Consider the following 27,979-nt stretch of genomic DNA (forward strand, 5'->3'; position numbering starts at 1 on the left):
GTTCCTTTTAGCCCGACAACAAGGGAGAAGTGCAGGGATGACTGAAAGTGCCTGAGGGCATTTGGTTCCTCTTGGTTTTCACTTCAAATGCAACGGTGCCCACAGATCGCCTGTATTGTTGTCAGTTAAATGGGATCATGAGTGTCTGAAAGGTGTTTGAGAATGAACCGAAAATCATTTTCACAAGTGGATGATTACTTCTGCCACATGTTAACCCAGCTCTATCAGAATGGCCCAGACTTTTGAGCCTGAATTAATTGCTCTTTCAACCTTGACTGAGGTTTCTCTTTAAGAAAGCCCTTTGCAGTACGAAGCTCCTCTCGATATTGATTTCTCTAATATAGATTCTTTCAGTGTTTTCCTTTGGAAAACAGAAAGGGAAGCTTGTCGGAAGAAAAGCTTTGTTCATTCACGATGTGGATTGATTGTTATATTTCTAGACTCAGAAGTCATCTGCCAAAGATTCGCTCTCTTCTTCTCAGACACCAACTAATTCCCATACTCTGCCTACAATTCTGTTTTCAACTATTCATTAGTGGTGACTTTTCATCATAGAGTAAAACCATGAACTCTCACAGCATGGACGCCGTGCAAATACATTCTCATAGTCTCCTTGCCATGCGAACTGTATGCCGCTGGTCGAATTGAAACTCGACGACAATATTTAGTAACGTGCTTGGAGAAGTTTTGTGTGTCGAAAGCATTCTTTGAGTAAGCTCTATGTGGGGAAGTGCCTTAAAAGTGTTTAAAGAAACACATTCTCGATGTCATCTTATCGTTTTTGATCCCAAACGTTGCCTAATTAGCAAATAGGAATTCCTTTGTACTACAACCAGAATATTAATAGACAAGATACAGTTCAGATGCTTGTGTGATGACAATGAGCTAAATCTCTACTTTTTTTAGAAATTAATCAGAAAATTCATGTTTGAAAGTTCTCAAATGCTTGTGATTATATTGCCACGGAATGTATAGTATTTATCAGGAAGGTGGTTTAATTAATTATTAAAACTCGTTTCTGAGGATTTGAGGGTATGTATCAGCTTAAGAGAGAAACTGCACAAACCTATTTTTGTAAATATTCAAAGGGCCTTGTTTTGTAGGAGTAAGCATTGAAGATTATTTTAAAAGTATTTCCGTGGTAACATGTGATAGTATAAAGAAATAATTTAAAAACTCAACAAGTCAGCATAGCTACATGCTTACCATGCTGATTTTTGTTCTCCTGGCAGTTTGTATCTACCTAAATTCCTTTTTTCCAATCACTTCTATTGCTGAAAGCTACTTTGCTAATGTTAGAACAATGCATATTACTAACAATTAGGTTATATTTCAAGAATTTTCATGTCTTGTCACAGAACATGCGGATAGAGTTAATCAAAGACTGATTTGGGTCCAAAACTTAAATGAGATCTTGTAGAAGTGATGTGCAGGCTCTTCCTTTCTTTTTTAAATTAAATTAAATTTTATTTTATTTTTATTAATTGGACAAGAGTCCTATAAAGTCTATGGATTTTTCTTTGGCGGCTCTTGTTGATAAGAGAGGTAGTGCATGTTTTAGTCCAAGTGTGGAGATGCCCAGATGACCAGGTGTCCCTCTGGATATCAGAAGATCCCTCTGCGTTCTCTTTTTCCGTGTGAGTGGTGACCCTGTACTTGAGGTCTGACCACGCCCTCTAACACAAAAACTAATAAAACTTGTCAGAATCCACTTGACGGCTGTGAGTTTGGCTTTGGGTTGGGTCATCAGCAAAATTATTTTTATCTTCTGATCATATGGCTCTTGATATGTGTGCATGTGTGTGTTTATATTTACCAAAAGCATATTACAAAGTCTACCAGTCCACCTCAGATTTTAAATATGTAATGAAAAGCCTTCAAATTTCAGTTTCTCGTGCTTCTGATATTTGAGGATAGTACATAACCTAAGAATAGATAGAAATACCTAAGAAATTTTCAGGGATGAATGAAATATGGATACGCAGTGGCTTCGCTTTTTCTCCATAACAAAGTGAGAGCCAGTCTTACGAGAGGGATTCTTGTCTTCAGAAGACAGCTGTGTCTGTGCTGATTTCCAAGACCAAATGCGCCCCAGCTGTACTCGAAGGGGCTGAATCTGAGCTCTGGGTTTCTGCTTCATGTGTCTTTGTTACCTCATCCCATGGAAGAAGAAGAGAAGGTTTTCAAGTGAAGCAGGTACTCTTTTTGCTCCAAATGGACACCTTCTTACTTCCTTAGTTAATGTGGGCTATGTTGGCAAAAGGCAAACATTTTAAGTAGTACCTGAGCAGTTTCTTTTAAACCATCTAAAATACGCTCGTTAAATGATAACTGAAAATATTTTCATGAAAAGGTGTGATATTTAGAGGTAACCATCCTTGGAGGTATGTGCTTGTGAGATATGTATAAGCAAATAGTAGTTTTACATTTTTATTTTTAGAAAATATTATTTTTAATCCTCGTTCTCATCATAATTCTTAGGTCCAATGTAACTTTGATTAGAAAAGCTCCCTAGCAGCACCCTCAGGTACAGTCGAAGACAGTTGAGTCGAGGATGTGGTAGATGACTCCCAAGCTGCCCATAAACGTGCTCTTTCCTTTTCTCTCTATATCTGTCTTGACTGAAAGAATGGATCCAGGATAAGGAAAAAATAATTTATATAAAACCATATTCTTTAAATTGAAGACCGTGAATAATGTTGACTGCTCCTCGCAAAATAATTACAATTATTGCTTTCCTCTCTAAAAATGAAAGGTGGGCACAAATCTCATAGCGCCCCTTGGAGACTGTTTCCCTCACAGTGGGTGATAAATACTTAATACATTGGATCACGTTAGAAATTGTGACATAAAATCCAATTCATGTGTTCCCCAGTTTGGTATTTGGCAAGTCTGATTTACAAAACCTCAAAACACAAGGGACACACACACAACTTCTTCATTTGAGTCCAACGTACACTTGAGAAACATGTAGTCATGGCTCCGCAGCTTACAACATTTCAGGGACGACAGAGCAGCAGAGCAGACCCACTAGTTGATGGGCAGTATTGTGGCCAAGGGACTCCCTCCTGGAAGCCAAACCTTGGAGGTAATTCTTTGCCTGCATTAGGTAGAAGCAGATCCCATAAGCCGTAAGGAATCAATTTGTCCAGAAATCAAATAATAAGAAACTATCAAAATGCATTTTGTTTTTAATATTCCATTTTTATGAAACAGACATAAGTGACAAGTAAATAGCTATCAAGGATCTGTTTAATTAGTGCTGTGTCCACTGTGTGTCACAGAGGTACACTGAGCCCAGTGTGCCATGCTCTCTCCTGTTACAGAATGATGCTGATATAATTGATGTTCATAATCATGACCCTGGCATGCTTGCACACCCTTTCTGAACCTTTAAATATAGATCCCAGTGTATTTCATGACTACCCAGCATGGAAACAAGCTGTTATAGATAGAGTCTTTGAACATTGGTTATAGATAGATACAAGCACAATCTATCGGAACTGTGAGGGGGGGTTAGAAAGTTTGTGGGAAATGCAATGAAAAGATAATGGACTTGGCCCACACACTTTCTGAAACCCGGTCATAAAATAACTCAGTATTATAGTAACTAAGGGTATTTCAATGTCCTCTGTAAGGGTGATGAACTGAATCTAGTGCCCAGATTAAATGTAACTTTCATATATTGAAATCAAAATATGCTTGGGCCTTAGAGACCATAAAAAGATTTTTTTAAATAGGATCATTTATAACCTAACTCTGAACGTTTGGAAAACGATAGTGGAGAGACAAGCAAACAACAAAACAATGAGTACCGATGCAGCAGCCATGCCAGATATAGAGAAGGATTAGCGGGGTGTAGTTATTACAGTTATTACAAATGCTCTCTACTGGTCACCAATGAGTCGAACAATGTTGACTCTTCTTTCTTGCCCCCTTCTTCCTCAACGTGTCCAGAGCTGGTAGGAGAGCTTACCTAAGTTACAGAATTCAAGAGTAGCTTTAAAAAATGGAAAACTCATTTAACTATGAAGGCCAATGGGAACTCTCCATGGACTCAAGCTACAAAAACAAAGGTCCTTGCATTTGGTTTCTGGCTGTGGAGTCCTCATGACCACATCTTTAAACCTTTGTTAATAGTCTTCTAATTCCATAAGTGAGATGTACTCTGACTCGCTGTGAACATAGACTAGCTACTGTGGAAGACAGTTGACTGTTTCTGTTCAATTTCAACATACACTTTCCATAAGACTCAGTCATCCCACTCCTCATTCCTATCCCACCAGAAACGAAGACATACCCTCACACCTTACTGAATGTTTATAACAGCTGCACCCACAATAAGTTAAAAGTGGGAGATAAACAACAAAGAAGCAGTGTTAGTCAACTGGTGATCAGATAAGCAGATTGAGGTAAGTCCATACAATACGGTACACTACTCAGCAAAAAAAAAAAAAAGAATGAACTCCTAATGCATTCAACAATATGAATAAGTTTCAGCAGAGTTATTGTAAATACAAGAAACGATGCAGTAGGTTGTTGTTCTTATTCGGTGCTGTCAGGCTACTTCCGACTCAAAGTGTCCGTGTACACACAGAGCAAAAACAGAGACTGGTCCTGCGCCACCCTTATAGATATTGCAGTGTTGAGCCAAACCGTCTATAGAACATATTCTTCACCAACTGCATAATCCACGTACAATTCTTCTCCAGCTTCCTTATTCATTTCCACCTTTCACACAAATGTAATATTGTTTTATGTCTTGATTCTTTAAAAAGATAATTTGCAGTGGATTCACTCAAGGAAATACATCATTTGATTTCTTGACAGCTGCTCCTATGGGTATTGATTGTGGATCCAAGTAAAATAAAATCCTAGACAACGTCAATATTTGTTCCATTTATCAGGAAAAATGAAGAAAGATTGATACATTCAATGTGTCGGTGAAAAATATTGAATATACCATAGATTTCCAGAAGAATAAACAAATATGTCTTAAAAGGGCAGCCAGCATGCTCCCTAGAGGTGAAGATGGCAAGACATCATTCCACGAACTTTGGACATGTTCTTAAGATGGACAAGCCCCAGGAGAAGGACATCATGCTTCGTGTTGACTCAGCACCAAAGAGGAAAATCCTCAACACAACGGATTGATGCAGTGACGGCAACAACGGGCTCCACAGGCCGGCAGTTGTGAGGATGCTGCAGGATTGGACAGCGTTGTGGTCTGTGCAGTGCGCGGTGTTACTATGAATCAGAACTAGCTCGCCGACACCTAACAGCAGTATTGCCTATTGGTCCAGTTCTGAGCATTCTGGCCGTCTTTATGCTGGGGTTTAATCTGTACCTGAATGCTGTCATCTTGACCTTTGTCAGTAAGTGCTTCGGGTCCTCTTGACTTCGGCCACTATAGAGCCAATCCTGACGCCGACTTCTTCATTTTCTCCACCTGCTCAGATAAGTTGATTATTTTTCAGCTTACAGATTGGAGTCGTATGATGAAAGGATTCAACCTGGAAGCACACATGTTCTTTTTGTGGTTTTCCAAACCATTTTATTAGGAGTTAATCCAGATGCCATACCATTCCATAATTCAGTCACAGCAAGCAGTATTGTATAATTGCCACCAAAATCAATTTGAAAACATTTTCTTCCTTCTTGAACTCCTTGATATCAGCTCCTCCATAATCCCCCACATCTCCTACCATATCCCCCCCCCAAGGAACCCTTATTCTAGTTATTTTCTCAATTGGTTCATCTATCCTGGATTTCATATAGAAAAACACATAGCAAAGATTCAAGAAGGCTACCCACAATGCCAAACTACCACAGAGATAAACTCCAATAAGGAAAACAACACAGAAAATATTAAAACCTAGATCAAGCCTAAAGTGTATCAGAGGGGAGATCAGTGACAAGATTTTAACCATTCAAGTCAGATTTATCATTTTAATCTACTATAGTTGTCTCTCCAGTCCTCTCTGTCTGATCCCAGGTTATTCCCTTCCCTCGTTTATGGTTGGAGGATAGTCACTGGAGGCTTATTCCCTGTGAAGATCCTGCAAATATATTTTAGGCTTCTATCATCCATAGCCTTCTGCACACCAGAATCTCATCATTTAAGCTCTGATACTATTCTCTCCTTCAGATTTGGATTATATAATTTACAGTCCTTGGATCAAGGATGGTGTTGTGCTTCTTACATGTGTGTCTAGTTGATGTCTCACTTAGATGGCTGCTTATTTGGAAACAAACCTTTATGACCCCAGATGCTATTCTGTCTGATAGCTGGGCACCATCTAATTTCTTCACCACACTTTGCTATAGCACCCACAACCTCTGTGTTTCCTTCCTGAGGGTGAGTATCAAGCAGGACCATGTTGTAAGAACTAACTGTTCTTAGACTGGAGCTAGGATTAAGTGGGAACCCCAAATTCATTCCTGAATCTACAGTTTTTTTCATCTTCTGACTCACCATAGCGACTACCTTGTTAGTGTATGGCAGAGCATCTTAACCGTCATCTCCCTAGAGCATGAGGACCTTCTGTTAGGGTGATGTCAATTAGCCCATGGCACTAATGTTTAAAACATGATTGAGAGATGGAAATTGAACAAGTGTAAGCTAAGTACATATTGTAATAGCTAGATTTTTCACTTATACAAAACAAACCCTTACATGACTGGATGTTATTTGCGCAAACCATGGGAATTGGTGGTCAGGCTAAACTTACAATAATATTCACTGACATTGTCGGTCACAGGTCTGCCAGAATATCGCATATCTTAATACAGCAAGTAGGGCATTGAAGCAGTAAGTAAATGTTAATCCGCCTACCTACAGTTCAAAACTCTTGGTATAACTAACTGTCTTCTGCTTATTCAGACACCATGTAGTTTTAGTCTTCAGTCCTCAGGTTACAGGTGTTTTGAATTAGCGCCTAATTGACCTAGTGGGGTTTCCACATCGCATCCCTCTGGTGTGGCCTTTAGAGTGTGTTGTATGCCTTGAGGATCCAGGGTTCAATGCTGCGGTGTTCTGTAGCACACAGCCTGACACCCAGGGGGTGTACAGAAACTCGGACCAAGGTGGCTTCTTAGGTGCACGTTATCAGACATACTACACCAGTAGGGTCCTTGAAAGTTTTAGTAGTCATTTTTCCCCACTAGGAAGTTGGTCCTCCCACTTTTTCTACCAACAGGAATGCACTTGTCTTCTCCTGACTGTGTAGGCCCCCTTTCCCCCTCCTGACTAGACTTTACCATCAGTATCCCTCATCACTCTGATAGCAATTCCTGCCTGTCCAGTGGGACCTCTGATACCGCTGCATGCAGTCACCCGCGGTCATCCTCCACTCCCCCCTCTCAAAAATCTGCTGATACACACCTTTCCTGATTTACATGTTAAACCAGATGCTCTATCATTCCGCTTCTAAGGCATCCTATTCATGGAAAGCTAAGAAGTTAGGTAGCAGATAAATGGTTGTCAGGGCCAAAAGTTATAAACAAGAGATTAATTATACAAGAAAAAAAGAGAATCTTACAAGTAATGGAATTGGGTCTGTATTAATTGTGATAGCTGTGGGTTACGTGACTGAACCTGCTATATAGCTGAAAGAGTTAAATTTAATTATGTGTCAATTGTCTAGTAAGCAATTTTTTAAAAGATGTGTTCACTGTAACAATTGTAGATATGCAAAAAAGAATAAATAAGAATATCAAATCCATCTTTCATCTCACCAGTCAGATATTATCTACAAATTTACCTTTTGACGTAGGTGTTTCTGGGTGGATTAGTTGGTTTTCATGTGACTGCCTCCTTTTTTTTCCATTAATATCTTATTGTAAGAAAATATGCCATTATTAATTTGAGGGAAATTATTCTTAATGGGAACCTTATCATTTTTTAAGGATCCCTGGTCACATAACGGGTTACACATTGGCCTGTAACTACCAGGTCATCAGTGTGAGCCCACCGGTCACTCCGAGGGAGAAAAATGTGGTTCTCTGCTCCATTCTCCATGTACAATCTCAGAAATCACCAGTCCTAGAGGGTCACTGTGTGCTGGGATCAACTCAGTGGTTGTGGGTTAGGTTTTCTTACTGTTAGATTTTCAAATTGATTTTTTTAGTTTGGAGTTTTCACTGGTGTAAGCAGTGCTCTCAAATGTGGTCTTTATATCAAACATCTGCTTCTATATCAATGAAAAAGGAAACTAGACAGTAATATTTAATAGCTACTCTCAGAACCCATTCTCTGCTAAAAAAATTTTTTGAAGGTAATTTTACTGTCTTCTTAGTTACTGTGTTTTATAGATGTCCATTTTTGCCTCCGGTTTTAACCTGGCTAGTGGGAGAGTTGTAGGAGGGTAGAGACTACTGTTTAAAATAGCACATAGCACTTGGGACATTTCACATGGAAATCTTTTGATCTTTTGGCTAATGTAGACCTGCCGGATGCTTTTGAGGCCTGTTTCCTTCGAGTTCCGTTTGGTCGCTTGTCCTCCTTTGCAAATCTCTGGAGGCGTTCCCTCTGGTCGCACAGTAGCCCGCAAATGCCTCGGAGCCTCAACCTTTAAATCCTTACCTGCGCACCAGTCCCATAGTCTCTTTTACTCTCTTTCCTATAACCTCTTCCACCTATTTCTGCATTCACACATGTGCATCCCCCCAATCCTCTGCTTCCTCTGGTCTTTCGGGAAGCCAAACCGTGTCACTGAAATGTACTGAGCCATCATTTGGACCAAGGTGGCCGCTGACAATATTGTGTCTGACACAGGGCGTTTCACTGTCAGCAGGTCTTACCCTGGGCTTGTTTGTGGTGTTGATGGTTTGCACATCGCTCCTCACTCGCCACTTGCGTGTGACCCAGATGCCCAGCAGCCTGCCATATGAGACACTTTGAAGGAGCTGAGAAGCAGGCTGTGGTCACAGGCAAAGGTTATTCCAAATGTCCTCTGTGGCTCCTGGGTAGCCATTTGGTGGGTTTCTCGACTGTGTCCTATTATAAAGGGCATCTGTCATGTCCACAGTATCTAGCTCCTGGGGTCATTGTTGTTAACCCTGCAATAGGAGCTTAGATGTGTGCATTTCAAGAGAGGGAATTGACATTGGAAAGACAGAGAACAGCTAACCAGCTCTCACTGCAACTGTAGAAAGAGAAATTAGAGGCCAGAGCAAAGGTGGGGTCAAGTGTGATCAGGAAGCCTTGAGAGGAGAGAGTGAACAGCTGCAAACGATAGTGGCCGAGACCACTGTCCATCCTTTGGCAAATTAACCTACTATTCCATCCACAGGCTCAGACCATGTGGAATAAGGGCATAGAGGATGGTACCCAAACATGTCTAGTTGATGATTTCCAAGAGAAGAGAAGACATCATAGATGGAGGCAGTTTATAGTCTCCAGTGCAGGAGGGTCCTTATTTTAATATCTAGCAATTCTTCCTGATTCTGAAAATTTGGCAAATGCCAAGAATATAGAAGGGTACTTAAATCTGCCATCATCATACCTAGCACTTGAATACAGGATTATGAGTATTTTGAAATATTTATTTCATGTATTTGTCTTAACACATTCCAAATGACTAAGTGGATGTGCTGTCTCGAGTCTTGCCCTTTTCATACAGCATTAGATAGTGAGACAGTCTCTGCATCTTTCTTCACAAAAGCATCATTTAGTGACAGCACAGTACTGCTCCCAACGGACACAACACCATTTATCCAACCAGGTCTCCTGCTGGACATCAGCTCATGATCAACGTTTCAGTCATGTGAGTAGCACTGTGTGGAGTGTCCATAGATATGTATCTCTTCATAAGAATCTCTGGTTTTGATCTTAAAATGAACCTCAGGGTGAAACGTTAAGGCTACTTGTGTGTACAAGCATTTCCAAGCCATCCCGTGGAGAGGTGGTCTTTGTTAAGAATGCCCATTCATTGCACCACTACTTAACAAACATCCCGTATAACTTTTTTAAAGGAGGCCCAAAGTATATTTCAGCTCTGCTTTGCTAAGGAATCACTTTATATAAAAATTGTTTAAAATACTTATTTTTTTTAATCACTTGAATAAGGCAGAAACAAAGCATTCTACTTAGGTTTTGGGTTTAAAGACTTGGGAACGGTCTGTAAGGACTAGAAGCCCCTTACTACACCATGTTTGGAGTGATCTTTCCATCGGTCAGAGTTGCGTATCGGCACCCCTCGGAAAAGTGTGAACGTATTGCGATACTGAAAATCCTGGCTTCAACTTTCAGTTTGGGCCTCCATTGCACACATTTTAAACTTTTAACAATGGGTTTCACTTGTAGGATATGTCTATCGGTTCAGTTTTGAGCATAATTGTAAAACAACTCCCCTGATCACTTGATTAGGTTTCACTTTCTTATTTTTCTTCTTTAGCACTTAAGCCTATCATCTATGCATTCAAGAAGAACAAATATTCAATTCTTTAGTGATTGGCTTATGTAATCATTTCGGTTTTCAGTTACCTCTTGCTCTCTCTCTCCTTCATTCACTCACTGCCATCAAGTCGATGCCGACTCATAGTGATGCTATAGAACGAGGTAGAACCGCCCCCGTGCGTTTCCATGACCGTCACTCTTTACAGGGGTAGAAAGCCCTGTCTTTCTCCCACGCAGTGACTGGTGGTTTTGAACTGCTGACCTTACAGTTAGCAGCCCAACTCAAAACCCACTACGCCACCTTCTTCAGTTACTGCTAGCAAAGCATATTTCCAGTTACCAGTAGCAAAAGCATATTAAGCCAATAACGTGATAAATCTATGCAGAATTGTACAGAACTATCTTCATCATGAGCTAACGTCTCTCACTGCCACTCACTACCATGGGGTCAAGGCTGATTCATAGCAATCCTGCAGGACAGGGTAGAATACCCCCGAGGGTTTCCGAGACTGGAACTCTTTACAGGAGCGGAAAGCCCTGCCTTTCTCCCAAGGCTGCTGACCTCGCAGTAGGCAGCCCAACTCGTAACCACTACGCCACCAGGGCTCCCTTAGCTGGGTTGCATACTTTAAAAACTTTGCAGCCGGATGTTTCCACAAGTCAAGTGGATACCAAAATGACGGGCCTGACAGGGCCTGTCAAAATCAGAAAATCCAATCTTTGATTTTATAGTTGAGGAAATAGAAACTGAAACCAGTGCAGTCATCAGACGGGGTCACCCAGCCGGCCAGTGACCCTTCAGCCAGGGTTCTCAACTCTACAGCCACACTCTTCTCCAGCCACCCTGCTCTGCCTTGGGTTTCTCAGAGTGGAAGCATTTGAGTGGCCTGCCCTCCCCCCCGCGCAGTGCTAGCCTCTACTAAGAAGTGTGTGTCAGAATAAAGTCCCTACGGGTTCTCTGATTATCCTTTCTAACTCCAACTTGGCTCAATTTGTGGTAAGAACTGACAAATTGATAAACCACATAAATCAATTCCCTTTCAGGAGCCTGGAATCAGCTCAGTCCTTTCATAACACAAAAGCGGCATGTTGCCTTCAGATTTCAAATGAACCAAACTTTGCTTGATCAGGCTGGTGTCAGAAATACATACCTATGGAAGAAATAGGATGCCTCAGGACTGCAACATTTTTCATGGAAAATATCCTTTTGTTTATTTTTCTGTCCAGGTATCTGTACGCCCTTGGACAGAAGGTTTGGAAACGATGGAAAAAGCGCTACTTTGTTCTTGTCCAGGTGAGTGAGTGAGTGAGAGAGAGAGAGAGAGAGAGAGTGTGTGTGTGTGTCCTTATTGCTACATAAACACTCTGAAGTGATTTGAAAGCATTTTGGTCTCAGTACCCTATGATACTTTTAAAAATCATTGGAAATCTCAAAAAGCTTTTGTTTAAGTGGACCAGATCATTATTTACAATATTTGAAATTAAAACAGAACTTACACAATAACATACTTAATCCACTTAAAGTTTACCCATCTATCCACTGTAGGATATGATTACTTTATTGATGTCCCATTATGGTAGTGTGCCCTCCTGGAAAGTCAAAGAAAATTCATTTACTTCCATATGAAATACCGAGTCTTTTTTCCCCCTCCTGGCTAAAAAGTCACTTTGTCTGATAGGATTGAAACCAACATTTGGTCAACTAATTAATGCAAGATACATAAACCTGTGTATATACACATGCCTGGCTTAACCACGGACCAAGGAATGTGTCCCTTTCAGCAGTCTGTTGATGGAGAGCCCACACTTACATCACAAGAGGCCCCTGGGTGGGGTTCTGGGTGACCCTCCAAAACCACACATACAAAATGCCTGCAGACATGCTCGCTTGGGCAGCACATAGACTAAAATTGGATTGATACAGAGAAGATTAGCATGGCCCCGGCGCAAAGATGACAGTCAAATTCATGAAGCGTTCCATATTTTAAAAAATTAATAAAAATAAATAATATAAAATGCCTGCAGTGGAACAAAAACTACGAAGATCATTTAAGCAATTGAGACCAGATCTTTGTAAACATCATTGTATTTCCACCTTCTGTAGATGATTCTCCCACCCCCCACTTGACTACAGTTTGTTAGCGATTGGCCCTCATGAACTCTTTCCAAAGCATGCAGCTCGTTGTTCATGGTTCATGCGTTTACATCAAATCTAATTTAACTTGATGATCACATTGAAGTATGATGATTGCTTCATAGGCGTAAACTCCTTGGAATGTTGGGTAAGCAAAAATGTTACCCGGTGGAAACGTGTGAGAGCATGTGAGCATGTAGCCCAGTAACTGGCAGTGTTCAACAGGCCACCGACATTCACTTACTTTCATCAGTTCCAACTCAGAGAAACCCTATAGGACAGCGTAGAACTGCCCCTGTAGTTTTCTGAAGCTGTCAATCTTTCCCGAATTAGAAAGCAGTATCTTTCTCTGGAAGATTGGCTGTTGGGTTTGAACTGCTGACCTTACGGTTAGCAGTCCAATGTTCAGCCCCCCACACCCCCTGGGCTCATGTGAGTCCCGATGTTGTAAAGAATAACTGGAGACTGGGTAAGTGAGTGGACTACACTAGATTCAGTAGATTGTTTTAATATGAAAATTAGACTTGGGTAGATTCAACTGAAAAGTATAAAATGACCCCTCGTGCTTTTGCCAGGAAGGACCAAGATAATTCCTTTTCTCGCATCTTCTAGCATAGCATTACAGAATCATAAGTGACTGTTTCACAAGAAAGTTTGGAAATGAAAGGACAGGGATGCTCTGGGAAGTTATTTGGTTCATCTTTTGGTAAAGGCAACCGTGTCTTTGAGAAGCTAGAATGTTTTCCTAAGAACAATAATATGTGTTTGGCATTTAAAAGGCAAAATCCAGTTTAAACCACAGTGGGTACTTGCATATACTCTAGTTAAAATGTAAGAAAAACACTACCAAGCTGTAATGAATTCAGATTGCTGTATTCTATTTGTGGTATCCTATCTTAAATTTTAAAGTCAGATCTAAGTGTTCTATCTTTACATAACACACACAATGTCCATGCCCCCGAGTGTTGGGACATACATGCTAGTATTCTACTTTGTGAAGTTTTACACACAATTGGAACCTCCTTTCAATTCCAACCCTAACAAGAAGACAAATTGAATGCACATACTTCACATTCGGAGATTCAACAGGAATGGCCCATTGGGAAGAACTGGGCAGTTTTTCTTTGTATTTTTAAAGACAGCCCTCATTCTATCTGCACACAGCTTGTAGATCCATACCTGCAGACTGCATTACTGAAAGGTGAAGGAGTCCTTGTTCGTAAGGAGGACAGTGTCCCCTGCTGTGTCTGCAGCTGCCATCTGCAGAGTAGTGGTCTGGTGATAATGTGAATCTCATCACGACTGGTGAGTGTGTATTATACGAGTGATATAGCTGGAAATCTAGCCATCAGCCCCGGAATTTGTGCTCATGAAAATTGATTGCGAGCCAGGTTTGGCCAGCTACACACTCATTGTTCGAAGTCGACACTCGAGGAGCTGCTGAGGTGAACAGATGCTTCAGACTTTTTGACAAAAGCATCTCATTGGAGTCAGGATGGAAAAGGGAACTGCTTGTGATGTAGGGATGTGTAGTTTCTAGGTAAGAGGAGTTGGGGGTCCTGTCTAGATTCTGAATTAGAGAAACGTGTTAGAGTGGATGCTTATGTTTTCTATGAGGCTTAATTTATAGAGATAGATACATAGTTATCTATTGATCATTTGGATTCGAACCAGATGGAAATAATCGTGATTTTGAAGAACATGCTTTCCATCATACTAAGTTAGCATTCATTGTCCTTGTGCTTGTTCAGTGTTTTGCTATTGGATTTGGAGGATATTGTTGGTGCAGAATACTTTTTATTCTGCAATACATTTTCTTCCATAGAGATCTCTGTATATCTGTGATTTCTCCAAACCGAATTGTTTCTAGGGTCTCTATTCTGCTAGCATCTATTCAAATGGCTTTATGCTCACACATATTACATATCCTGAGGTAAATCCAGAAATTCCTGAACCACTCACCTAATTATTGCTGCTTTGCTTTGAATAGACTCTCTTGTCTACCACTGAGGAGGGTAGGCACTATTGTTATGTTCGGTATGCAGATGGAAAGGTGATGTGCAGAAGGGTTAGGGGATTTACCCAGGATTAGGCAGTTAGCTCTTATTCCCTCTGCCATATTGTTACAATTAAACAGACACACACAACCACAGGTGACCCGAAGAAAACCAGACACAGGACCAACCACCGTGGATGTTCATCCTATGAGGGTCAAGCCAGCGTTGCTGCCTTAAAGAATTGACCGGCACACCGTGGCGGAAAGGATTCCTGGAAGGTCACTGACGGTGTGACATCCCTGGAAACGGAAACAGGCATCTCCGTCGATTTGGCCCTGTATCAACGTGTTGCCTGCTTGTTGGGGATGTGTCAGAATCATGACTTGAAGTTGCTGCAAACAACAGCAGGCTGTCAGACGTCATGTTAATTAAATATCAGCTGAGTTGGCACAGGATGTAAACAGTCAACCATGCCACGGAGTGAACCATACCTGCTGCAAACCTGCGCGAAGCAACTGTTAGTCAGATATGCTCAGAATCCACTTTAAACGTAAAGCAAGGCTCGCCTCAGTCTACTCATTTCTGCAGTCTTCTAAATTCCTGGGGTCCCCCGGAGACGGCTTCTCTCACAGTGCGGGGTCCACGTTGATCAGGATTGACTGGGCGACGACTAGAGGGATATGCGGGGTGTTCTGCTGGCTTCGTATGCCCCAGGGTTGGTGTGTTCTGCCTTACCCATTGACGTAGCACCTTCAGTGTCACCTTCTCCAAGAAGTCTCTCCTGTCTACCCAACCTAAAGTAGCCTCCATCTCTCTCCTTCTCACATTATCCAATTGCATATTTTAGAATCTTCTTTATAATTCAAAGGCCCTTCTTTGTTCATATTTTGGTCATCTCCTTACCTCCTCTACCATGTGTGAGTTTGTGCCAAGAAGGTAAAGATCTTTCTGATAAGCCCTTGTATGCTTGATACCGTAAGTTGAAACTGCGTAACTCTTAAGATGCATGACTATATGCAAAGCACTCAGCATTGATATTAAAAAGACTGTCTTTTCTTTCCTTAATTTGTACATTGATTGGTACATATATTTTTATGCCATTTGGTCACGACAGTTAATAAATATATATTCCCCTCAAACCTAGCGTAATCATGAAATCTATTCATTTCTCCTGATTAAATTAATGTCTGGGATTTTATTTTCGTTTCTCTTTTTTTTTTTTTTTTAATAATTCTATCGGCACCTTTGGCCTCCACCAAGAGCGTTTCCCACCGCAGATTTGCTTTAAGCCTTACTCTTCTGCTGAAATTAGGTGGCAGCAGTTGTTAAAGCTGCCAGCTGTTCGCATGATCCATTGGTAGGAATACAGCATTCGAGCTGAGTGCCGCAGTTGCTAAAAACTCCTAGTTAGCATTTACATGTGTGGACACAAACAGGTGTTGAACAGGTTGAAAACCGAGAACAAAATGGGAGGTTTCCCGTGCCAGATGTAGACACCCCGTGGGACCCCAGCAGCTCAGGTGAAGGTGACCTGTCAAAAGTAGTGATAGTCAAAATCAGATTTCATGCTATGCACAGATTAACGTGAGGTGGTGTCCCCTAGGCCTAGCCATAGTCGTTTCGTATGGAGTGATTGAGTGGTTTAAGTAAAGGACATTAAATAGTTACCATTACTAGAGCTTTTCCCTTGAATGGGATGTTCAGTTGCAGTCAAATAAAATATTGAAGCTGTTGTTCATTCATGACTCTAATAAGCTTGTGAGTGAAACCGAATAAATACTAGGCAGAAAAATTGAGCTAGACCATACCCCCATCGCTGTCTCATTCCAGCCCAAGAATCTGGCATGTGGCAGAGGAGAGGCTACAAGATTGCCTCCAACTGGGGACACAGGGAACAGAATGAGGCCTTGGTCCTCCTAATTAGTCTTCCAGCAGCATGTTGTACTGATTCATGCCAGCTGAGATGGGAAGGTCTTCTATTTGTCCTTTGTTAATTTTCAGAGTGCATGTTCTCCAGATTAGGCTGGTGTGGGTACTGGCTTGCTAGCTTATCGCTATAAGACATTAGCATCTTCCGACTGATTCACCTGAATGTACACCATGGGTTCCTTGTTGGGTGGACCTCGGGACTGGGATTTAGCAAGACTAAGAACTGGTAAACTTTTAAGAACTCTTATGGGTGCTGGAAGAATCAAAATAGAAGGGGGAAAGGTGCTATCGTTTTGTGACAATAGAACCAGGGATCGGCGAGTTGGAAAGGCAGTGTTACAGAGTGGGGCGCTCAGAAGCCAGTGTAGGCCAGAAGCCAAATTTCACTTTGTTCCCCTTGTCACCTGGGTCAGGTTTCCTCATTGTCAGTGCCAGTGAGTCGTTGGTATTTTGTTACCTGTCCATCTGTGCTCTTCGTTAGGGCTCCAGGCCCAGAGACCTGGGATCCGGGGTCTATTGATTGATTTTTTAAGGCATTAAAATCATATTAAAAGACTTACAAAATAAAATTGAAAAGCCTTTTGAATGTATTATGATTTAGATGGCCATGACTCTGGAAATTGGGGGATTCCTCTCAAGGGGAGGGTTTGTTGGGGTTTTTTAAGAAGTATTTTAAAGACTTGTAAAATTAGTACTTGAAGTTTTATGTATTCAGCATGTGAAGGAATAATCCTATCATTAAAACCTAGATTAAAACATGGCACTTAAAAACAACAACAAAAAAAGCAGCGACTGAACCTGTTTTTCAAGTTAACATAAAGGAAAATATCTGTAATGGGAGCAGTAACATTGTACATACATAAGTAGACGTTGTACACACAGAATGATTCCTATAGGCAAAGATGGCAAGGCTTCCTCTCATGCACTTTGGTCATGTTGCTAGGACAGACCATTCCCTGGAGCAGAGCATCGTGCTTGGTAAAGTAGAGGGGCAGCAAAAGAGAGGCAAGCCCCCGGCAAGATGGATTGACACAGTGGCTGCAACAGTGGGCTCAGACATCAGAGCAGCTGTGAGGAGGGCGCAGCACCGGGCAGTGTTTTCTTCTGTTGCACATCAGGTCCGTATGATTTGGAACGGACTCAGTGGCACCTAACAAGTTGTTTTGAACAACTAATTCTTTAGACGAGGTCTTAAATGGAAATGAATGTTTAAAATTTTAGGTGGGTTACAGACAAGAGGTACCCCCCTCCAAAACAAAAACAGAAAAGAGCTCCACTAGGTGGAGCTTTCATAGTAAACATTTTTCCAGATAGGAGAGCACCCAGCAACTCCTGAGTGAGTGCACACAGTGGCGTCACCTGGGAAGGTTCTCTCTGGTCACAGTGAATTTTTCCATGAAGTAATTTTGCTTGAACTTCGTGTTTTTTGTGCTGGCTGATTAAAGAGAACAGCACGCAGCTGTGAGATTTTGTTTCCTACTTGGGAAAAATGCCTCCGAAACTGTTTTGATGTTGAGCACAGCTTTCAAGGACAGCACTATGGGAAAAACTCACGTGTACCAGTGGTTTTCTTGTTTCAAAAAAGGTCAAATGTCAATTGATGACCAACCTCATTCTGGATGTTCGTCAACTGCACAAACGGATGAAAATGTTGACAAAATCCGTGCACTTGTGCTTGAAGACCGATGACAGACCATTGAAGAGATGGGTGAAGTTATCAGGACTATCTTAGAACTCAGTTCAGAAATTTTTTGTTGTTGTTGTTCAGCAAATTTTAATGGAAGATTTGGGAATGAGAAGGGTCGCTGCAAGATTTGTGCCTCAGTTTCTGACCAACCAGGAAAAATAGTGTTAAGTGGAAACATGCCTCGCTTTGAAAGAACAGCTGTGAATCAACCCAGACTTTTTCCCCAAGGTCAATACTGGTAAGGAGACATAGTGCTGTTTAATGACCCTGAAACTAAACATCAATCAAGCTATTGGAAGGTGCCATCATCTCCTTGCCCCCAAAAAGCTCATCAAGTCAAATAAATGATCAAGATGATGCTCGTTTGCTTTTTTGATGTGAAGGGCATAGGGCATTTGGAGTTCATTCCACAAGGTCCGACTGTTAAGCTTTCTATTTAGAGGTTCTGAGAAGATTGCGTAACAGTGGGCAACAAAAAGGCCTGATTTATGGCAGACTGGGGACTTGTTTTGCCACCACAAGAATGCATCTGCTCATGCAGCCATCTCAGTGTGCCAGTTTTTGACAAAAAACAGCACACCTGTCTTGCCCCATGCACCTGTCTCACCTGACCTTGCTCCGTGCGATTTCTTGTTTCCGCAATGATGAGGGGCATGAAAGGACAGTGATTTGATGACATAGAAGAGGTGAAGAAGAAAACCATGGGAGGTGCGGTCAGCCATCCAAACAGATGAATTTGAGAAATGTTTCCAAGAATGGAATTGCAGAATTGACAAATGTGTTAGTGTAAGGGAGAGTGCTTTGAAGGTGATAAAGTTGTTTTATAAAACAATTTAAATACATAGCTTTTGGGGGGAGTGCATTTTGGCGGGGTGGGGGGGGTACCTCCTCGTATATCCTGTTTGGATACCTTGAACACATGATAACATGAACTTGTGAATAACTTATGTAAAGACTTTTAGAGATAAATCTACTTCTTAATCTTAAGGGACCTGAATTATAGATCCACAGTAATGTTCATTGGAAACAGGGTTGTAGAAGTATCTCTGATTTTTCTTCTTTCTGTACTTCCTGTTCATTTACTTATGCATGTAACAGACCTCTTTGACACATGCGATACTGTGCTCTTACTTTACCAGGAATACCATGAGGAGCAGCAGTTCTTAACCTGTGGGTTGCAACCCTTTAGGAATCGAACGACCCTTTCAAAATTAGCAATGAGAATAGTTCTATGGTTGGGGCGGTCACCACAACATGAGGAACTGTATGAAAGGCTCACGGCATTAGGAAGGTGGAGAACCGCTGATGGAGAGGAAACAGCCAAGTCCAGCGTGGTCATAAAGATAGAGGAACGGAGCAAGAAGCAGATACGCCTCAGAGAAAGAAGACAGAGGTCCAAAGACCTCTTGTCTCCGCTGTTCTCACCTCAGAAGTATTTTATCCATGAGAAATAAGCATTAGCCTTCAGCAGTGTCTGGATCACTCTCTTACACTTACCTCTGTCTTTTTAATCTATAAAATTGAAATTAAAACACAATTCCCTGTAACCAAATACTTAGAGGCTTAAGAAAAATCAATTCTAATGCTGAAGCATGTATGCAATGGTCAGTGGCAAATAACTGAGAAAAATATGTACCAGTGTGACGTACAAGGATGAATAACTATTGAACATGATGTGTGATTTTATGAACAATATCTTTCTTAACGCTCATTGTGTTTTCCTCTCCCGATTTATCTGTGAATGAGAATTATTTATTTGAGAATTAGAAATGGGTTTCCCAGGAATATTCTTTTTTATTAGCATTTTGTATGGCGATATACACAGACAAACCGGCTTCACGTACAGAAAAGCTCTTGAAGGCAGGCGTTTTGCCACACCAGTTGCTCTGTATCTAAAATTGCTGTGTTAATGTTGTTTTTGAAGCCCTGAGTTAGATACCCCAAAGATGCAGAAATTTATCATAAAGGTAATTTTTAATATTTTTTCCATTTACAACCAAATTCGATTTACCATGTTTCTGAAATAAAAAAAGAAAGAAAACCATTTCAAAATGATTTATGATGTTTGAGTCCAGAGAACCACATCCTTGTAGGCAGAAGAATCATCATCCCTGTCCATCTGACTACACTGCATGTAAATGACTGTGAGAATGTGAACACTGGATTTGACAGTGTTCGTTTCCACTTGTCTGCTACCTTGAACATCGAGAAGTGGGTGAGTTCTGACAGCAGAGTAGAGGAGGTATAGGAGTTTCCTCACCCTTGTAATTGTTCCTATGCCTCAGGATCAATTGTTGCAGCCTCTGGATCAATCCACATGAGTTAATATGAAAATAGATGTGAAAATAAAAGCAAAAGTAGCCCATTGTATACCCACAGTTCTACTTTATTTTTTGGGTCTTCCTGACTGATTTATAGCCTTGGCGTGTTCTGGATGGAAATCTTTGATGAATGTGCATTATAAGCATCTCTCGACCTCTGCCTTTGCGCTTTCTTCATGGTGTTATTTAATGGTAGGGCATTCTTCATAATACCACCTATTTAATAAATGTTTTCTTTGGTAATTAGCTGTTTCAGTCTTCTTTAAGAAATCTTTGTTTATTAAAAAGCATGCTTATGCTTTCTTGGTTCCATCTCATTTTTAAAGAAAAAATAGGGCAAACAATTGACATTAATTAATCTGTTTTCCACGTAACCTGTGTTCTTGGATATTTTGCAATTTATGTATTTATTAGTCCACTAACTATCTTTCTGCTGCTGGGAACAACACTCCCTGTTTGTGTGTGCCCGTGCGCATGCGTGTGTGTCGGGGAGGGGAGGGGAATTCTGAGAGGCATGTTGTTTATCACCATGGTGAGCTCTTGACCCAAACTAGGTGAAAAATGGCATTCTTACCAGTTGACCACAATTATTTGCCCAAATATGTCCCGCTGACCCAAGCCGTGGAAGCCAGGGAGCCACCAAAGGAACTAATGAGAAGATTGTCCTAGCCCAGTGAAAGATCAATAGGGAAAATGTCACAAATCCCAAAAGAGAACCAGAATTTTAAGAACAAATCTTGGTGATATTACGTCATTGACTGCCTAAACCATACTCCACCCTGGCATTTCCTGTGGGCCTTGTTATATGGTCAATAAATTCCGAACTTTTATTGATGGGTTTTTTCCTCCAGTTTAGTCACAGTTTAAGAATAAATATGCTTTTAAATAAGACTCCATGCTACTTACTCTGTGTTAGCATATGACAGACTGTAAGTAACCTGAGAAGCAAAAAAAAAACCTATTTATCTTTCTTTAGCCTAATAACTCACAAGGCTATTTTTAGGAAGAATGCCTGTTTATGGGATTCTTTTTAAAAGGCTGGTGGGTCATGGACTGAGGAAATGTTGGGTGATAGGCCCTGGAAGCTGATAAATGATCAGAGCTCAGTCTGGACAAGATTTTGAAAAGTGCTTAAGTTCAGCAGTAATTTATATGCATGGGTTTTTTAAAAAATGTTTGGTAGAAGAAGCTTCTGATGAAGGGAAGTGTAAATTTTCTAAAATGGATTGTTCCCCCCACAGGTGAGCCAATACACGTTTGCTATGTGCAGCTATAGAGAAAAAAAGTCGGAGCCACAGGAATTAATGCAGCTTGAAGGATACACTGTGGATTATACAGATCCCCACTCAGGTACCTCTACCTTGAAGCACTCACCCCCCACCCACCCCACCCACCCCCGCGTGTATGTGGTTTCTTTAAATGCCGTGAATCTGTTCTACATCTCAGCCTTCGCTCCATGAGCAGGGTACAGCTTTCACGTACATCCCCAAACAAGACTGCATGAGATAATATTAGCCACAACTCATGACTTCTGTTTTCTTTATAAAAGAATGCAAGATGGACGAGTTCCTGTGATAATAAAATTGCATGAGACATAAAGCAGCAGTGCTGAGAGATACTTCTTCACTGAGAAGCAGAAAAGTACACCCGATACAAACATGGGGGGGAAATGGCAAATGAATGCTCAGGTATTCTCCTACCCGAAGGACCTCTGGCTCTACAACAGTCAAGTGCTTGGTTTGGAACCGAAAAGTTGGAGGTTCTAACTCACCCAATGGCTACTCTGAAGACAATAGCTGGAGATCTGGTCCCGTAAAGACTGCAGCTTGGAAAACCATCTGGGGTCGTTTTATTACATGTGATCATTCGTTATGAGTCAGAAGGGATTCAACAAGACTCAGCCATAAACAATTTTCCTTGCCAGTAACTTATTCTCTTATTTCTATGCCTCCCTCCATAGTAATGCTGGATATTGTACTGCACACCTGATATACCAAAAAAATTAGTAAGTGAATGGATAAATCAATTGATATCTATAAATCAAAGAAATTAATATAGGGAGACAGAAGCCTGTCGGAAGAAAATATTAGTGACCTGCTTCAGAAAAATCCTTCCTGGAAAGCCCTACAGAGCACAGCTCTGTCTGACTTGCATGGAGTGGCTGTGAGCTGAGCTCAAATCCATGGAAACAGCCCCTACTGCTTACTCATTGACTCACTCATTGTTCAGCACTTCACCTTTGTGGTGGTAGAAAACCAGCTATTGTGGACAATGTGACCTAAATCAAGCAGTAACAACTGTTGCGTCGAAAGTAACACTGTCATGGTTAAGGTTATATGTCAGTTTGATTGGGTCATGAATTCTCCTTGGTTTGTCAGTTATAATCATCTTCCATTTTGTGATCTGATGTGATCAGCCACTGTTTCCATGTAACACTAAATTTTGTATAATAACAGTATTTGGAACCTACTCACTGATAAGCGAGAAATAGATGTCATTTTATACACCTACCTGAATTAACTAAATTTAAGAAATCCCCAACTATCAAATGCTAAAAAGATGAACTTTGAGAACTCTTATGGATTGCAGGTGGGAGTATCAACTGGTAGAACTGCTTTGGAAAACTGCTTTGGTTTGCATTGGCTCATAAAGAATGCATGTTTTTGTGTTCATTATCTTCTTTAACTTTCCTATTCTTTTTTATAGTAAGAAGCTAAGAATTGATTTTTATATTTGACCATGTATCAGAACATTTTGATTTATTAGTTATTAAAATCTGCTTATTTGGGAAAGAAAAACAAGAGGGAGAGATTAGTAAATATGATGTGACCACACCCCTTAGTTGGTCACTTCCCTTTACTCTGAACAAATCTTACCAAAGATACGCTATACAAACACATCATACACCACGAGGTATCCTTGTGCCTTCCTGTATTTCCTTTTATGCTAAAATCAATCCCATGTTTCTATTCCGTGTCTGGAATGGGAAATGTGTCGACAGAGCAGACTTCTGTCACCTGAAATATCGGACTCTGACATCCTCCCGTGGACTGTGTTCATCCACCTGGTTGAGTACCACGGCGTTGCAAACTGTTCATTTTGCCGGGCGAGTTCTAAGTTCCAAAATGATGTCAACGTTCAAACATTTGTGTTATTGTTTCCTTTCTAGTCTTGGGTTTTATCCTCAACTAAAACCGTTTAAGCCTTGCACTGTGGACATCAACTCCATTCCATCCCGTGAGAACAGTCAGTGAATGAGATTAAAACTTGTTCCTGGTGTCAGTTTTAATGATGTCTTTCTCCCTCCACAGGCCTTCAGGGGGGTCAGATGTTCTTTAATGCTGTGAAAGAAGGAGACACTGTACTATTTGCCAGTGATGATGAGCAGGACAGAATGCTGTGGGTTCAAGCCATGTATAGGGCCACAGGTCAATCGTATAAACCCGTTCCTGCCATTCAGACCCAGAAGCTGAATCCAAGAGGAGGCACTATCCATGCAGATGCTCAACTTTGTAAGTTTTGTATAAAAATAATTTGATTATCAATTAATAAACCTAATAAGATATAAAATTATCCGAAGCAAATTTGTTCAGTATCGTAGTTTACATCATTAACTGATTCATAATTGAATAAAAATAGTTGCTGTTAATAACTGTTGAATCATTTATCTAATGTTTTTTCACACAAATCTGGAGTGAATGATGCCGATGGTGTCTAGACCTGCATTCGACAAACATCAGGTGTCTCTGAGAACATCAAGAGCATTTAAGAAAATGCTCCAAAGTATATCAAAAGGAAATTCATTTTAACTTACTGAAATGTGAACGTATGTGTCCTACAGAAGGGAGAAAGACAGGCTTTCTAGTTACCGCATAAAGAGTTACCACATTTCAGAAACCCACTGGGGCAGTCCTACCCTGCCCTGTAGGGTCACTGTGAGTCAGAATTGACTCGGTGGCATTGAGTTTGGGTTGTACAGAACTTGGGAGCCGGAAGGCTTTGATAGGATTCCAGAACACCCAAAGTGCGAGTTGTCATTTTCTAAAGCTAGTCTAGTTCAACCAGAAGGGACTAGGAACTTCTGTTACTGAATGGGTAGAAAGAACTAGACAACCAGCTTTCTTTTTCCAAAGTGCCTTAACGGCTGTGTCAATTTCTGTATGCTAATAAAAGAATACTATTTTTCATTTTATTTTATTAGCTATTAATAACAAAATTATAAAATAATCATGAGGAACTTTTCTAGTATAGATTTAATCACCACTAAATCAAATAGTTTAGCATATTATAACTCTTTGTGAAGCTTTTCTGGTTTCTCCTGTGACAGATTAGTTTGTCCTTAACTTTAAAGCTCAAATTCCAGCTTTCTTTTCAACACCCTTTACTCTGAAGATTCTTCTCCAGGAGAGCAACATCTTGACATGCATTATTTTCTTGTGCTAGCTTTCTACATCAGATGACTACACCCTCTCTTTTTTTAACACACCCTTCAATATTGGATCTGGGCATCCTAAGCAAAGGCACATCAAGTCAAGTAATTAAAGGTGAACTGTGAACTCATCATTTCTCTCTATTCTCTGTGAGAAACCACAGTTAGTTTCGGTGGGTTAGCTTAATTTTAAACATTTTACAAATCACAGTGAAAATTACTTAGGAATGTTGTCCATTTAAAGAGAGAACTTAATTTAAAAATTTCCTCTTCTTTGAAATTCGTAGCATTATCATCGGGAGAGGTTAAATGGTTCAAGGGCACGTGATGCTATATGTTTTCATTTTTTACTTAAAATTTTAACTCCCACTTGTTGCTCCCCTCCCCCACACACCTTACACATACATCTAAAGTATGGTATAGCAGATATAAATTTTCATCAGAACTCGTTTATATAAATAGGCTTTTATGTCTGTGTACTTGAACAGATCGATCCTTATTATTCATGTCAAAAGTTCTCTCTAATTCAAATTAACACAGTTACTCACAGGTTAAATTCAGTCCATTCAAAACCCCGGGGTCAATGAAGTGAGAGAAATTTCATATATTCGTAGCATTATTTTATATGTAGCATTTGGTCCAAGGCTGTTCTTTGTGCATACTGGCCTAGGACATAACCCAGCTGATTGGCCCATTCACTGTCTGTGAGTACGCATTGCTTAAGGAACCCTGGTGGTACAATGGTTAAAGCCAAGACTGCTAACCAATGGTCAGTGCTTGGGACTCACCCGGGGGGCTCCCTGGGAGAAAAGACCGCATGATACACTCTCATAAAGGTTTCTGCCTACAAGGCCCTGTAAGGAAGTTCTCCATTGTCCTATTGGGTTTATGAATTGAAATCAACTCAGCAGCACTCCATAACAGCAGCGAATCTGTGGAATCACTATGGCTGCTGGTATTGAAGTCCTCATGCTCTGTCCTCCTTGTCTCAACTCCAGATACCTTTGAATTCTCGACCTCATGCCTACCTACCCAGTTCCTCGCACAATGGGAGCTTATTAACTTGTTGGATAGTCTTCTGCAGGACACTAAAGTGCAAAGCATCCTGGAAAGCTCAGTTGGGGCAGATCCATCTCAGTACACCCATATCCCTTGCTTCTCGACCACGTACGGGTCATGTTACTTGTGTCTATTTCTTCCAAACACCAAGTCCTCTTCAACACTGTGGCAGCTCACATTCTGCTTAAATCTCTTCCCAGCCCTTTTCCCTGGCATATTTTTTTGAACTTAATTCTTTGTCCATCTTCATAGGCCACTCCCTGTCCCTTCTGTCACCCTCTTCCCATAAGAAGGTATTCTGCAGTAGTTCATGTAATCACTTCCATTAATGTTCGATGTAAATCTCTTATCTCCATCTTGCAAACTGGCGATTTTCATGAATGCACTTAGTGTCGACGTAACTGAAATATTTTTCTTAGTCTATTCAGCTGAATTTTCGTCACCCAGCTCTTTTTAAAATCCACCCTTGTGTATATGTGTGTTCTTCTAACCACCTTCTGTTTGCTGTCTACTCTGGGATGTGTGTATTTGCTTCGTTTTGCCTCCTCACTGCCATGTACTTGTCACTGTTCACTCCCCCAGTAATGGAAACCTAGACTGTCGCCAGCGCCCTGCCCACATGAGATTTCATTATTCCAACTCTAATGATAAAATGTCTCCCCATTTATGAGTTAGCTTCCAACTCGTTTCCATTTTAATCTTTTCTCCAGATTTTTTTTATATTTTTGGAGAAGCTGTTTTCAATGCAGTGCATAGCTTTGTTGTTGGTGTGCCTTATTTTTTCCTTATATTTTCTAGTTGACTATTTTTCATTGTATCTTCCAGTTGACTATTGCAAGGAAGTACTATTTGCATGTATTTATCCATTATAGCTTCTTTGGTTGCCTGTCTGCTCAAATATTTGCAAATTTTGAATTTTTTATTATTAGAGTTTTAGGACATTCTTATATAATCCCCATATGAGTCACTTATGAGATATGTGACTTGCAGGTTTTTTTCTCTGGTTTGTAGTCTATCTTTTCTTCTCTCAGTAGTGTCATTCAAAACTTGGAAGTTCTTAATTTTGGTGAAATCCATATTATATTGCATTTTCTATTAGAGATTGTGCTTTTGGTGTTTTATCTTAAACCTCTTTGCTTAATTCAAAGTCAATAAGAGCTCCCAGGGTTTCTTCTAGAAACTAACATTTTGGCTTTTATATTTTAGATTTTACATCCATTTTAGGTTTAGGTTTTTCTGTTGGTTGGTTTTGTGGGGTTGGTTTTAGTTATACATCAATGTCCATAACTATCGGATGACCAACAATTGTTCTGGGGCCAGGAGTTGAAAATAGTGTGTTCTGAATTGCTTTTGCACCTTGTAAAAACCAGTTGGCCATGAATATATGGGTTTACTTCTGAGTTCGTCTTTCTGTTCCTTTAGTCAATGTGTCCATCTTGGCATTACTACCACAGTCTCTAGATTATTGTAGCTTTATAAATCTTATAGGAAGGCACCATCAAGTCCTCCATATTGGTCCCTCTTTTTCAAAGGTGCTTTGACTTTTGTTCCCTATCAATTGTAGGATTTCTTTTCCTCTGTCAATTGTAGGATCATTTTTCTATCCCCTGATGCAATTTTGATTTGGTTTACCTTGAATGTAAAAATCTGTTTGTCACAAATCATGAAAAATTTGCATCTTAATAATAATACAACTTCCAATTCAGGGCCATCGTGTGCCCTCCATTTCTTTAGACTAGCTTTAATTTTCCTTAGAGTCTGCTTGCATTTTTCAGTGCATAGGTCTTGCATAGCTTTTGTCATATTTACCTCTAGGTGTTGAATGATGTTATTTTATTTCCATTTCTAATAAGACATTTTGTTATCTTGTGAGCTCATGGGTATCAGCTGTCTTATGTGTGGAGATTATGTGACGTCATAAAGAACCACTGGCCTAGCATACTAAATTAAATAAGAAGAAAGCTAAAGAAGCAATTGAGTTGGATAGCTGTACAATCTATTTAAAGAAAGAAAATTTCTTTTTC

At 40.4% G+C, this 27,979-nt stretch overlaps 1 protein-coding gene and 1 non-coding gene across 13 annotated transcripts in view; both read left to right on the plus strand.

Annotated features, from left to right (window-relative positions):
* The window catches only part of CADPS2 (calcium dependent secretion activator 2), a 382,815-nt gene that overhangs the window by 189,833 nt on the left and 165,003 nt on the right, over window positions 1-27,979 (plus strand). For all 12 annotated transcript variants that reach the window (XM_045288824.1, XM_030885179.2, XM_045288828.1 and 9 more), the window contains exons 8-10: window positions 11,627-11,693; window positions 21,709-21,817; window positions 23,779-23,979. In XM_045288824.1, coding sequence (XP_045144759.1) covers window positions 11,627-11,693; window positions 21,709-21,817; window positions 23,779-23,979 — 377 coding nt within the window. The remainder of the gene's footprint in view (window positions 1-11,626; window positions 11,694-21,708; window positions 21,818-23,778; window positions 23,980-27,979) is intronic.
* Window positions 12,280-12,386, plus strand: LOC115869242. Its single transcript, XR_004046064.1, has one exon. It is a non-coding gene; the product is annotated as a U6 spliceosomal RNA (small nuclear RNA).

This window comes from Echinops telfairi, unplaced genomic scaffold, assembly GCF_000313985.2.
Source record: "Echinops telfairi isolate 266 unplaced genomic scaffold, ASM31398v2 ScPeMD7_23;HRSCAF=83, whole genome shotgun sequence".
NCBI classification, from domain to species: Eukaryota; Metazoa; Chordata; class Mammalia; order Afrosoricida; family Tenrecidae; genus Echinops; species Echinops telfairi.